Raw genomic sequence first — 13319 nt, forward strand, 5'->3', positions numbered from 1 at the left:
GCACAGACTACAGAGAAGCCGTTCTTATAAATCCTTGGAAGAGGTTCATCTTGGTACGTGGATTCTAACTGGCTCAAGCCAAATATCCGGGATAACGGTTGGAGACTCTGTTCTTACAATCACGCCAGTATTATTGCCATATGAGTAGCCATGGGAATTGATCGCTGTTACAGTGCCCAAAAGTCTGAATAGATGAAATGGTGGAGGAGTTTCAAGATGGTACCACTTTCCTGAGGTCCCAGTGAGCAAGGAAACGAAGGAGACCATACCCTTTGTCCCAAGTCTTCAAAGAATCCTCTGACTCTCCAGTCTTAGTTCTATAGTGTGAATGCAATGATGATGACATATCATGATATTACTAGTAAGTGCAATGAATAGGTCACTGGCCATTACTGATTCTGTTATTCTTTGGGCACATGCTTATCTGTTATAATAAGAATAAGCATAGCAAGTAGGAAGCATGTGCTTGTTCGATAGTTTAGTATAGAGGATGACTCAGGTATACTGTGTTCATAATTTATATGATAGTGATCATCATCCATAAAAGTGATAGCTCATGGTTATACTTCAGGGTGCTTGTTCTTTGTCAGCCTTCCTACTTCGCTGATTCTCTAGACTCGGTTCTACAACATAATCTATTTTAAGTGCGCAGTAGAAGGCTAGTTGTTCATTAGTAAAAACTCTTTGTACTACAACTTTGTTGTCGACACCCTTTTTGTATAATAGCTGATCAAGTTGATGCTCACCCTTCCGCTACTCAGAAATTCCCTTAATCATTGCCAATAAAGTTACCGTTGTCCCTCAAAAGGAAGAGAGGCTCGATATGGTTGGAGTTTACTTGTACACATTGTGGAGGACCGATCTTGGATTGGTGTAGCGACAGCCAATTGGCTAAAAAATCGGGTAATATCCGCGGACTACTCCTGGGAATAGTAGGGTTTCATCTCTTCTAATAGCGATATCTGATACCCCGGCCACTGGTTTCTGCTGAATTTGTTATGTTCCTTGGGAGGAGATCTTAGGAGAGGGATAGATGGAAACTATAAAGCTTCTCAATGAGCCCAATGGCCGACTTGCTCTGTGATTTTAGGTTAGATATCATAATCATGGCCCTCATTTTCACTCTGGCAGCTCTTGGAAGTCTTGTCTAAGGAGCTGTGTTCCCTCGAGTCCCCCTGAATAGCGATGCAGTCGTGGGACCACCGCAGACGGTTCCCAGTGGCACCACAGGCCAGGTATACTTGGCATACCAGCCGCATCTCAAGGTGGTCAATAGCTGTGTTCCTTTCTCGGCCGCGGATGCTCAGGGTAACAGAAAGTAAGAAACTAACTGCCATTTATTTCCCCCATATGATTCAGAAGAGCTAATGGCTACAGTGCCGGCCTGAAGCCGTCGGGGTCTTCTAACGGGGCGTTTAGCAAGAGCGCTGGCCAGATATATGCCCGAGGAGGAAAATACAACAACCACTACGCGCTCATGTATTCTTAGTACTTTCCCAAAGACAAGCCGTCGACGGGCTTGAACCATCAGTATGACTGGGAGGGAGTCATTGTGTGGCTCAAGCATCCTAGTGTGACTTTGACCGACAACGTGGCGGCGGTGTGCGCTTCAGCCCATGGAGGTTGGGACTGCTCAACAGATGGGTCAGGTATCACAGCGTCTGGCCCGTGAACTATCAGTGCGGCCTGACCTCGATGGTTGGAGACACGCAGCCCTTGATTGCGTGGGAAAGTCTGCCCGCGGTGGCGCAGACTGCACTAGACAGTACCGACTTTGGCGATGTGAATGTGCCATTTAAGGTCGCGAAGTTTGGAGTCAAACCTCGCCAAGGCAACATTCTGACTTGATGTCTTGTCAGAGATGGTGACGAAAAATTGCTGAATGTACTGTATTTGCATCACGCAATGCTTCATGACTGAGGAATCGGACAAGCACATTCCGATCCCATGCAACTCGGACCTGGAGAAAAGGCGTATCATAATTCATAACCCCTCATCGGATTTTGCAGGTTCCGAAAGCCGAAAAGCAGGCCAAAAGGTTAAGATTGCCAGTATTTGCGCTAGTAGATGCCCCCGGTATGTGTCTCCGCTGGATGATCGTCCGTTGTGGCAGTCCAATGATAAAGCCGTAATCACTGGACAGCCGGGGCGCGGACGAAGAATGAAACATGCCCGAGGCCGATGGAGCGAACAATACGGAATTTGGTGACACGGTGGTGCAGCAAAGAATGACGGTGTGGAGCTGAAAGTGATTCACTCAAGCACTGGACTGGGGGAGAAACAGGCAGTATAAATATCTCTCTGGTCAGCGATCACACCATCTTAGCACTTGATATAGCCATCTGCTCGTTTTTCCATTGATCAGTTTGTCCTCCTGTATCGATTCGATCACCATGACTGTTGCCAACAAACCCTCCACTGCCTCTCGGCTACTGCTTATCAGTGTCCCACGGACGGCATCGAATCTGTTGCTTAAAATCATCAACGTTCCAGCGCAATCAACTTTGCTCACTAACGAAAAGGGTGGCTATTTCTTCTATCCACCGTTCACCAAAGCCGCTCGTGACGGTCGCCTGAGCAAGCCTTTGGATGACTGGACCGAGGCTGAGAAGGTCGAAATTCGAGATGCCTTGCAGCAAGCAATTGACGGGCTTGAGCAATATTCCGCGCGGGCCGAGCAGGAGGGAAAGATGCTGTTCGTCAAGGAGCATGCCTTCTGGTTGACAAATCCTGCCGCGTTTGAGGACGTGGCCGATCATCTTTCTGCCTTTCAACTACAGTTTCCTAGTGTATATGGGCCCTCACAGACGTTCTCCCCCTTGAACCGAACGGTCATGCCGGATGAATACCTGCGGACATGGCGACTGGCATTCATTGTCCGTCATCCGGCCCTGGCTTTTCCCTCTCTCTACCGCGCTATGAACAAAATCATGCAGACCGGATTCATGCAGACCGAAGATACTACCGGCACGCTCACCACGAACCTGACGCTACGATGGACACGTATGCTGTACGACTGGTCGCTAGAGCAGGGAGAGGCTCTCGGGGTACCTCTAATCCTCGATGCTCATGATGTGATTCACAATCCGAAGGTCGTCCTCCGGTTCTGTGAGCAAACCGGCCTAGATCCGAGTGTGGTGCAATTCAATTGGGAAGCGAAGCCCCAGGCTCAGGGCTCGGAAGCGTCCGGTCCGGCCTCCCAACCCATGAATGAGCAGGACATGATGGAGAAGGCAACCTCCTCAATCATGCTGTCTACCCTGAACTCATCGACTGGGGTGATCAAGGACAAGACTCCGGCCACAGTGGATCTGGCGACCGAAATCGGGGTATGGAAGGAGGAGTTCGGCGACGAGGTAGCTGTGACGCTGGAGAAGGCTGTACGAGATGCTATGCCAGACTATGAATATCTCAGGAGTCGACGGGTCACTGCGTAGATGTATGTATATCATGTATGCAAAAAGATCATCAATCAATTTGGTTTTATCTTGTACCAAACCTGCAACGACCCTCGTGCTATTAACAGGACAACTCACACATGCCTCCATGCGACAATTCTCTTAAGCCCGCACAGGTCGCTTGACTGATTTGAGTGTGGAGATCTTGCCGAGCTTGCAGACCCCATGGGGAAGACCCCCCATAATGCTGATTGCTGTCTTTTGACCAGCTGGCCTGAAACTGTGGATACAGGATGCCTGCCTAGTACTGTCAAATTTTTGTTATTTTGCATGCATTGACTGACTTAGCTATCCTATACGTTTTACATACTCCGTAAAATTTTAATTAAATTGGATTGTATGACAATAGGAAGTTCTAGATGCTGAGGTGCTAAGTGACTAGCTTAGAAGGTAGGAGCGTTAGACCTTAGAAAGGTGGCAGAGAAGTAATAATAATAACTTACGGAATTAAAGCCTGAAGTTAAGAGAGAGGCTAAACCTAAAGGAATTTCGCGAGTTTCGACTGATTACTCTTATTAGCGTTCTCCACCAGTAGGTATTCCCATATGTAATACTCTGTAGAAGATATTGAAAGGTACACTCTGTATTAAGTTAAGAATCTCATGCTAAGATTATCCACTAAAGAACATAAGATGTAGTGGGCAGAGCCCGCAAAGTTCACCTGCCTTTAGCTGCTACGGACCTAGCTAGAAACTGTCAACCATAAGAACCCTCGACTAAAAAAAAGGTGTCTCGACGACCGTTCTCGTAGCAGAAATAGTAGTGCAATACGGAGTACATGTTCAACAGAAAACCCTAAGCGAGTTCTTCGGCTTCTAGCCCGCGACAAGACAGTCTTCATTGGTTCAGGGGATCTCAATATATAATGTCCAGGGAGTTGTAAGTTTTAGAATGTACCATCCATGGCATTATGATGAAGGGTGTCCCACTCTGACTGTACGCCATTAGCGAGTCCCGAAATGTAAAGTAGAGCAAACATACCCAGTCAAAATCCACAAAAGACGATAATATATTATTCTCGGGTAAATCAATATTGATCAAAGATACTCCGTCTTCCCTAAAAGACATGGGGTGCGGTAGCGGAAGCAGCCATGGTTCAGATCCTGATGCAACATACTCAGTGAGGTCTGTCTGCTCCATCCCCCCATGGAATAGGGAATGACCAACAATACCAGTCCGCGGTCCACATTCTGGCAGGTTGTTCTCCAGACTTGTGCTTTCTGGCTGTTTGAATTCGAAAGAGGAAACGGGCTGCCGTATGACCCTAGTGCTCGGGACCGGCACGCGAGCGCGTCTCATACGCCGGTATACATCAATGCGATCACGCAGTGCTGTCAGAATAACCCAAGCTTTGCGATTCTGACTGGTCAGATTACGGTTCTCCTCCAAATCTGCCACGGTTGTGGTTTCGTAAACGTAATCGAGGCACGGCCAGATTCTATCTGCCCCCGGACTCGTGGGCCGCAAATACACCTCTAATAATAGCAGCATCGAGACATGGTACTGGTGGTAGGCCTGGCTGTACCAGGCCCACAACTGCAGCTGAGGCATGGTTTCCAACGCTATGGAGCTCTCCAATTGTTGTATTCCCGTGCTCACGACTAGCTGCCGCAGCCGGAGCGGGGGCTGTACGATCACTGCCCGGTAGAACTGGTGGAGAACAGCCGTGTAGAGACGGTTGATCAAGAGAGTCATCAAATGCTTAGCTGCTATCTGTAATGGTGTTAGCTCGGTCTGGCTGAAGATCGGGCCGTACTGGAACTCCATGTGTTGGCGGAAGGTGTCGATCTGTCGCAGGGCCTGGGACAGGGGCAGCTTTTTTTGTTCCAACTGGAGTCGCGCTAGAAGACACTTCCGCTGCATTTCCTGACACTCAAACCGAATGCGTGTATAGGTCATATCTGTCCACACCAGCGGATCACTCTCCACCCCGGCTGCTATCTGCTCATCATCCAGATTGACTGGTAACTCGACCGAAAAGTCTTCCGGCTGTATGGCCACCCGTGGACCTTGCACTTCGGCCGTTCGTAGGTCAAGGAAACAAACCTGGTACCATGCTAGCCGACGGACATGACTCTCAACTACCGAGTATTGCGACTCCTTCGGATCTCGGTGCAACCCGAGGGATTCCGCCAAGCGCACTGCCATTCCCACAAGGGCCGAGTGCGCCCGGGAAATCTCGCTGCGGCACATGGGAATCTGCACCTCTTAAGTAATGAGTTCGCTTCGATAGGGACACGCTAAGACGTGGGGACATACCAGATATAGAACAAAGGCCTGTAGTGTCTCCAGTCTGGTTGTCGAGAGTAATCGCGCATCTTTGAGGGCTTTTTCTGTTTTGAACTGCAAGTGATTCTGAAGGATCTGCTGCGCAATTCCAAATTGATGCAAGACCGTGGATGTCGACATACTCACTACTGCGATGAAGAGCATGGAGCAAATCAGGGCTCGCAATGATGCGGGTGGTCTTCCTCCCGTATCGATTGCCTCCCAGAATGTCCTGTAGCGCCGCTCAAGACTAGGTCGATGGGCAATGCGAACGATAGGATGCACCGCCTCCCAATATTGCTTTAGGAGTGCATCCGCCATAGGTCGCTGGGAGGCCCAATCAGTCATTGAAGAAGCCGAACAGGATTGACTGAAGAACAGGCCGGACTGAGGCGGAATGAAATAAGGACCAGGACCAAAATAGAGATCTTTCTCGGCAGCACTGAGATTGTGCCGGTTGGGAGTGCGCAGTGCAGTTGGGTTTCCCATTTCGTCCAGAAATGTGGACAGCTGAGGAAAGCGAGTCCGAGTATATCAGGAGACCTGTCAAAGAAAGCAGCCAAGTGGTGTAGAGTATGCCTACCTCATCCGCCATCTGCGGGTGAAAAAATCCTCCCACCCGCTCGTTCACGCGCATTTTCCCAAATCGGAACCCCAAGTCATACAGATCATCATCCGAGTCATCATCGTCCTCATGATCGTATGCTGCGTCCTGAATCCCCAACAAAGCTAATTCGAGTGAGGTGATGAGCAGATCATCCTCGTCCTCCTCTGGCGATGCCGGCCCCAGTTTGGTAGATTTGGCGATTTCCGTATCTCGCTCGAGGCACTTCTCCAGCAATGCGGTTTGTTCCTTGAATATGGCGAGTTTTTTATGGACGCTATGCTGCGAGTCCAGCCGCAAGAAAGCGCATTCCCGGCCGGCTCGGGCGCAATTAGAACAGGGCTGTTGGCGGTTGCATTTCAGCTTGCGTTGACGACATGCGAGGCAGGAGTTGATGCGGCGGTTGCGGCGTCGAGGGTTGTCAACAGCTAGTTGGTTGGACTTCTCCATCGCGGGCCATGTTGATATGTTGGGGGGATTGGGTCGTGTTTGTACATAGACAAAGATCAAAGTGTTTTCTTCTGGGCTTGTCAATGAGATGGACCAGGTGGCATGTGCCTCACTAAGCCATTTGCTGATTAGTACAGGCTTGCAGCAGGGATATAGACCAACGTACGGAGTGATTAGGGCTGGTGTCTTACAAAAGTTTTCAAGTAAAACACAAAGTGACAAATCTTTTACTGTTTTTTCTATGACCGGAGTAGTCAGTTCTACTGTTTCATACTAATGTATATAGAACTAATCGAAATTTTACTTCTTCTAGGAACAAACAACTACGGAGTAATGCAACAGCCCTTGCAAGCTTTGCGATTCGGTTATACCATACTGTTGCCATTTCTGGTGCCCCTGAACAATCATTTCCTACGATGGGCCTACAGCATACGAAGATCCGCAACTCTCACAATGCTGTACAGACGAACAAAGTGGAATATATCAGCATGAACAGCAGGGTGTTGGATAAGCTAGATACTGGGCTGGATAGCGATCTAGAAGATGAGATTGATATCAAACTGAGCAGCAGCAGCAAAGCTATCCATAAAGATGAAGCTATTCGGAAGCTGATTTGCCATTGGAAGAGGAAGAAAATCCACGCACACAGATCTTCCAAGATAACATACGCCCACATACTCCGTATTGATGAGACCATTGAGGGAAGAGATCAGCCAATCAGCTTGCAGTACTGCAGCAAGTGCTTGGGGAACGGCCTTGGGAATCATAAAATTTGGATTCTACGCGTTGAATAGCTTCGTATTTGAAACTTTTTTTTGTGTTTCCGGGGAGGGCCATCTGAGTCGCTACTCGCTAGACCCCCTAGATTACTAGTAAATTTTGCCAACATTCCTTGTCATGTATGTCATTTTGAATGTCACCCCTAGCCGTAACTGTGAACCCACATGCCCAGCACACTAATCACGCCACAGTCCCATTCTTACGGCCGTATGAGCTTCGAAGCCTGAACATTGACACTCTAATCCATAGTCTCTGTTTGGCTTTGGTCTGTGCTTTTCAATATTCCATACGGCCGTTTGCCCTTTACTTCCTGCTCTTAAACATGGGGCGAGCCTGAAAAGGATCTAGGGGTGGACAACGTCTCCATTGACTATACGGCCGATTTGGCAGATAATTTTGACTCCTGGTGGATTTGTGGTAGAACAGATATATTCTTTTTATTACTAGGAATGAACACTTTTGTAAATATATATCTCTCAAGTGACAACCACAAACCATAACATCGTGCATCTCTATCGAACTTGATATCCATGCTATCGCCACTCCAGTACAAAGGAATGAGCCAGGAAACGATGAATGACGGGGAGGAAACGACCCCAGTGATGTATCAAAAGGATGCCTTGGAGATGGCTGACTCTCCCAGTGCAAGTCTACCCCCGGATGGAGGACTTCAGGCTTGGATTGTGGTGGCCGGATCATTCCTGTGTCTTTTTGTCAGTTTTGGCTGGGTGAATTGTAAGATACAATGATCAAGTCTTATTTCGAGTATGCTAACTTGATATAGGCATCGGGCTATTCCAGACATACTACGAAACCCACCAGCTGAGGGGTTATTCTGCCAGCACGATTGCATGGATCACATCCTTCGAGGTCTTTATCATGTTCTTAGGGGTTTGTACTTCGTATCCCTTGCCAAGTGCCATGTTCGAAGCTGAGTGGACCAGGGTCCCATCCTGGGTAAAATATGCGATGTGCATGGCCCCCGGTATCCGATGCTCATCGGAACGTTCATGCACGTCTTCGGACTGATGATGACCTCGCTTTGCAAGGAATACTACCAGTTCCTATTGGCGCAGGGAATCTGTAGCAGTATCGGGGCCAGTTGTATTTTCTACGCCGGTTAGTCCATCCATTTGCTAATTACAATTGACTGCACATGCTAACGTAGACAGCTCTCGGAGCCTCAAGCACATGGTTCAGTCGCAAGGCCGGACTGGCCATCGGCATCGTCGCCAGCGGGTCCAGTGTAGGCGGAGTCGTCTTTCCCATCATGATCAACAAACTCCTGCCAGAGATTGGCTTTGCGTGGACCATGCGCACCTCCGCGTTTATCATCCTCGGCCTTCTGGTCGTTGCCAACATCACCGTCCGGACTCGTCTGTCTCCTAACCCCAAGCCAGGTAGCCCGAAGGACCTGGTGATGCCGTTCACGGAGCCCCTGTTCTGTCTCACTGCCATGGGGGCATTCATCTTTTCGTTCGGCCTCTTCCCGCCTATTAATTATGTGATTTCAGAAGCAATCTACCGAGGCATGGGCTACGATCTAGCGGTGTACATGCTGCCAATCCTCAACGGCGCAAGGTGTGTGCCATCTCCACCATCCAATGGCAGACTATTATTTAATTTCATATGCTGACTTCAAGACAGCCTATTCGGCCGGATCATCCCCGGCGCGTTAGGCGACAAAGTGGGCCGCTATAACTGCATGGTTATCATGACCGGGTTGACAGCCATTGTTGTCCTGGCTCTCTGGATCCCCGTCACCAACAACGCTGGCATTATTGTCTTTGCGGCGGCCTTTGGGCTGACATCTGGCGCCTTCATATCCTTGGCTCCGGCTTTGATCACACAGATCTCTGATGTATCCAAGGTCGGAGTGCGGATCGGCGCCATGTATGCGGTGACATCTGTCGCCAATCTCACTAGTAATCCTATCGGGGGGGGACTGATCTCCGCGTGGGATGGGAGGTACACGGGGCTGATGGTGTTTTGTGGTGTGATGGAAGCAGCTGGAATGTTGTTCTTCCTTGCCGCGCGGATTTACCAGACGGGATTTCGGGTGGCTGTTGTAGTGTGATGGGGGCAGATTAGATTTATTGGTCTATCCAGTAGGGCTTGGCTAGAGATCGAGATTGCGGCTTCTACATATCATGCCACATCTTGGATGGTTGCCAATACTGAGGTAATTTAGTTGATTATGGTTTATTACTATGCAACTGCATGTGGTATGTTAGATGTACTATATATATAACATTTCTATATACTCTGGTAATACTTTACTTTATAGCCAATAATCAGGCTGAGGAGTAGTATATATATCTCAGTGTACACACACTATATGCACTACATTTTAGACTAATGCGTTCTGTTCTCTACGTAGTAGAGTCATATCCTTATATTAATCCATCTGCTATCCGCCTAGCTCAATTACCAGTTTCCCATTATTCAATTCAATTCGCTTATACTAACCATGTGGGACTAAACCTACAGACTACATAACCACATGGGCGAGACTCACTCATGATCAGAACCACGTGGATGTCTCCCATAATGTCTCTCCTTCCTCTGAAATAGGAACATCATGTAACTGCGGATCAAGAGAGTGACTGTCTTGACACCACACCGCATACTTGAAGCTATCTCATGATAGTTGAATGGATCTCTAAGAGAGAGATGTTTTAGCTACCCAGTCTGCTACTATATGGGTCTGGATTCACAAGTTGCCTGGCAACTCGCGGTAATGTTGGTCTTTGGGCCCTTTGGTTTGTTAGTATCCAGCCAGCATTCTTACAATAGTGGAAGAAGGTCTGTTGAATAAAGCTATCTAATTATCTACTATGGCAGAACTAGAAGCACGGGCACGTAGACGACAGCCAACATATCTTATATTGTTCATTCTACGGACGGGGTGTACAGGATTAACTGCAATATGTTAGTTGAATATAACTACTAGTCATTTCACTAGAGGTAAGATATACCCCCTGTCCGGATGTCTCGCGGAGTATCTAGAAATAACCAGGGTAAAGGACTCGAATAAGAGGCGTCACCTCTGTAATGGAATGACAATTGACACCAGCCGATATCCGCCAGTTAATTTCTCAGCACCCTCCAATAGCTGGTCAGGTCTAATGCTGTCAATCATATTACAACATCTCTGTAGTAGCGATTGATGGACGATGCCAATGATGTAGGGGCAGATGGCGCAGAATGGCGCAGCTAACAGCCTCATCCTCTCTCCTTCTGGCGCAGACAAGCCTTCAACAAAAGCCCTGATCAGGGACCTTGCTGAAAAGAGCACACGTGTGATGGCTGTCCCGTGTGATACTGCAAATGCAAAACAGCTGTGGTCTGCCCTGGACCTCTGTAGACAGGAAATGCCACCTATACGTGGGGTCATCCAAGCTGCTCTCCGATTGAAGGTAAAACACCCCTTTGAGCCATAATTACAGAGTCCATACTTACCAAATCTTAGAGTGTTGACTGTTTGATAACATGACGTACGACGAGTTTACAGCGGCTGTGGCTCCCAAACTCAGGAACGGTCCTCCTTCAGGACAACCTGAAAGACCAGCCCCTGGATTTCTTCCTTGTATTCTTGTCAATCACAGGGTTAGTGGGTAACATTGGGGACTCGCATTATGCTGCGGTTTCGGCGTTTCAGGACGCCTTTGCCCGGTGGCGGACCAGCCAAGGTCACCCTACCAGGTCGATTAATATTGGGCAGATGTCAATTCGAGACCTGAGTGCGATGGCTCTGGAGACGGTTAGAGCATCTCACGATGACAAGGACGGATCTCGTATCTAGGCGCAGTACCAAGGGTTGTAAATTGGAAGATGCAACGGGGGAGGTGAAGATGCTCACTACTATGACTGTTATCCCTATGTATGGGATATCTTGTCTGACGTTTCAAAACTATGCGCTGGTGGGTTCTGTTAGATATGTGTGCGCTAGTAATTATCAGGGATGATGAATCAATGCGAAGGACCTGAATTCTTCAATCTTCAATATCTTCAACGTAGCTGAGCTCATGATTAAGTAATTAGTTAGCCTTCGTAGGGAGACCTGGACGGCGAGATCCTTGTCGTTCACCTCCATTTCCCCGCCCCTTGATCGATACTGTGCCTCGACATCAAACGTGGTTCAACAATCATGGACGAGGCCGCGAACTTGTTCTGCAATATATGTGGGGGTCCTCCAACATACAAAAACCTCATTAAACGGTCCTCACTCCAGTATCTTGACCAAGAGAACCAACTTGGCGAGCATGAGGCATACGATGATTACTGCAATTGTGGAGGGCAACAGGAGCAAGTATGCACTGGATTAGGCACTGCAAGAATGGCAGTCGAGTACTCTAGTACAAGCTAAGATTGGTGACCAGGATGGACATTCGAGCTTCTGCAATGCCATGTTGGGATATGATGCGAGAGATATCTCCTTGAAAGACATCAAGGTACAGTCACCCGTGATCGCTAGAGGCCATTACTGACACGCGGCAACAAGTGGCTTGGTGATGTTCGCCTGGTAGCCCATCGAATTCCAGAGGCTGAGCTCTTCACCGAAAACGATTCGGCGGACTTGCCCATAGTATCGCCTCTTGTACGTTGTTCGACTTGCATTCGTATGGCGCACGCAACTAATAACTTAATATATAGGGGCAACACGTTGATCCACAGTCCGGCCACTTCTTCTATCCCCGCCCGTACGGCGAAGATCCAAGGTCGAACATCCTAGAATGCAATAAGGATGGGTTTTTGGTTCACGATGCATGCTTGGAAATTTTCAAGCGTGTATGTCGTGATACAAACCCAGCCATGCGACCGATAGATCTACGGAATTTCGTCTCAGTTATGGAACTGGGCTTGGAGGATCGCAACCGTGACTCTTTCGATTGGGGATATGGTGATACATTTAGTGAGGGGCCTCGTTTTGAGTTTGAGGGTTGGGTTCCATGGGAAGATTCCGAGGTTTGCGAAACCATCTCCCAGCGATAGAGGAGACTAACCAAATCTCAAGTGGACCGTGATGGACCCTAGGGGGCCATTTGATCTCCGGCCATTGATCGCCGAGCCGTCGACCGAATCTGAATCCAGTTTTACGTTCACTTTCAACCAGGACAGGATGAACCCGCATCATTCGGACTCGAGGAAGTCAGATGATCTATCGCTAATTCCGTCCGAGTTGCGATTCCGCATACTAGAGATTCTTCCTACCCAGTCTGTGCTGGATCTATTCTTAGCGAGTTCTCACTTCAGACAGTGCGCTAAGAATCTGCCGCGCAGTTTCTGGGAATCTCGACTATTCTTCGACGTGCCTTGGTGTGCGGACATAGTGCTGTCCCAGGTGCAACAGAGAAGCAAAGTTCAATGGAATAAACTCCTTCGTCGGCTCAAGGACGCGTCCGCAGTGGCGGGATATGATAGCGATTCTTTGGACTACCTCGCTCTCAAAAACCGCCGGCGTATCTGGCTGCAGTGTGAACGAATCCTGAAAGATATCGAGTCGCAGCATTCGCTCAGACGATAAAGAGCCAGTTCACTTCAATTTTGTAGTCATGATGTATAGTAGTCCGATCAAGGTGGACCGTTCCCAAGGTTTTTCATTCCAGGAAACTCATACGATGCGGAGTTGCATTAAATATTCTTGCTGAAGGGCTATGAGGATTCGCAAGTAGCCACCATCTGATACTTATAGTAGGCACCCCAACAAGAGCAAAGTAGCTCCTTTATTTTATTGTTAATAGATCTGGTCCATTCAC

The 13319-nt window shown here is 48.4% G+C and overlaps 6 protein-coding genes across 6 annotated transcripts; 5 read left to right on the forward strand and 1 right to left on the reverse strand.

The window, feature by feature from the left end:
* Positions 1 to 1106: 1106 nt before the first annotated feature.
* On the forward strand, positions 1107 to 1489 carry ACLA_004610 (uncharacterized protein; the record flags this gene model as incomplete). The annotated part of the gene is made up of 3 exons (XM_001276472.1): positions 1107 to 1145; positions 1209 to 1318; positions 1378 to 1489. The coding sequence occupies 3 exons, from the start codon at positions 1107 to 1109 to the stop codon at positions 1487 to 1489; spliced, it is 261 nt and encodes an 86-aa protein (XP_001276473.1).
* Positions 1490 to 1695: 206 nt separating this feature from the next.
* ACLA_004620 (uncharacterized protein) lies at positions 1696 to 1848 on the forward strand (the record flags this gene model as incomplete). Its single annotated transcript, XM_001276473.1, has 1 exon — positions 1696 to 1848. One exon carries the CDS (start codon positions 1696 to 1698, stop codon positions 1846 to 1848), a length of 153 nt encoding a protein of 50 aa, XP_001276474.1.
* Positions 1849 to 2393: 545 nt separating this feature from the next.
* Positions 2394 to 3437, forward strand: ACLA_004630 (uncharacterized protein; the record flags this gene model as incomplete). The annotated part of the gene is made up of 1 exon (XM_001276474.1): positions 2394 to 3437. The coding sequence occupies one exon, from the start codon at positions 2394 to 2396 to the stop codon at positions 3435 to 3437; it is 1044 nt and encodes a 347-aa protein (XP_001276475.1).
* A 907-nt stretch (positions 3438 to 4344) lies between these two features.
* ACLA_004640 (Zn(II)2Cys6 transcription factor) lies at positions 4345 to 6780 on the reverse strand (the record flags this gene model as incomplete). Its single annotated transcript, XM_001276475.1, has 5 exons — positions 4345 to 4392; positions 4440 to 4515; positions 4576 to 5657; positions 5718 to 6236; positions 6310 to 6780. The coding sequence occupies 5 exons, from the start codon at positions 6778 to 6780 to the stop codon at positions 4345 to 4347; spliced, it is 2196 nt and encodes a 731-aa protein (XP_001276476.1).
* A 1352-nt stretch (positions 6781 to 8132) lies between these two features.
* ACLA_004650 (MCT family MFS transporter) lies at positions 8133 to 9637 on the forward strand (the record flags this gene model as incomplete). Its single annotated transcript, XM_001276476.1, has 5 exons — positions 8133 to 8295; positions 8345 to 8451; positions 8505 to 8679; positions 8733 to 9141; positions 9208 to 9637. 5 exons carry the CDS (start codon positions 8133 to 8135, stop codon positions 9635 to 9637), a joined length of 1284 nt encoding a protein of 427 aa, XP_001276477.1.
* A 2073-nt stretch (positions 9638 to 11710) lies between these two features.
* Positions 11711 to 12555, forward strand: ACLA_004660 (uncharacterized protein; the record flags this gene model as incomplete). The annotated part of the gene is given in 4 exon segments (XM_001276477.1): positions 11711 to 11872; positions 11889 to 12014; positions 12065 to 12160; positions 12217 to 12555. 4 exon segments carry the CDS (start codon positions 11711 to 11713, stop codon positions 12553 to 12555), a joined length of 723 nt encoding a protein of 240 aa, XP_001276478.1.
* Between the last annotated feature and the right edge of the window lie 764 nt (positions 12556 to 13319).

Source organism: Aspergillus clavatus, genomic scaffold (genome assembly GCF_000002715.2).
Source record: "Aspergillus clavatus NRRL 1 1099423829750 genomic scaffold, whole genome shotgun sequence".
In the NCBI taxonomy this organism is placed as follows: Eukaryota; Fungi; Ascomycota; class Eurotiomycetes; order Eurotiales; family Aspergillaceae; genus Aspergillus; species Aspergillus clavatus.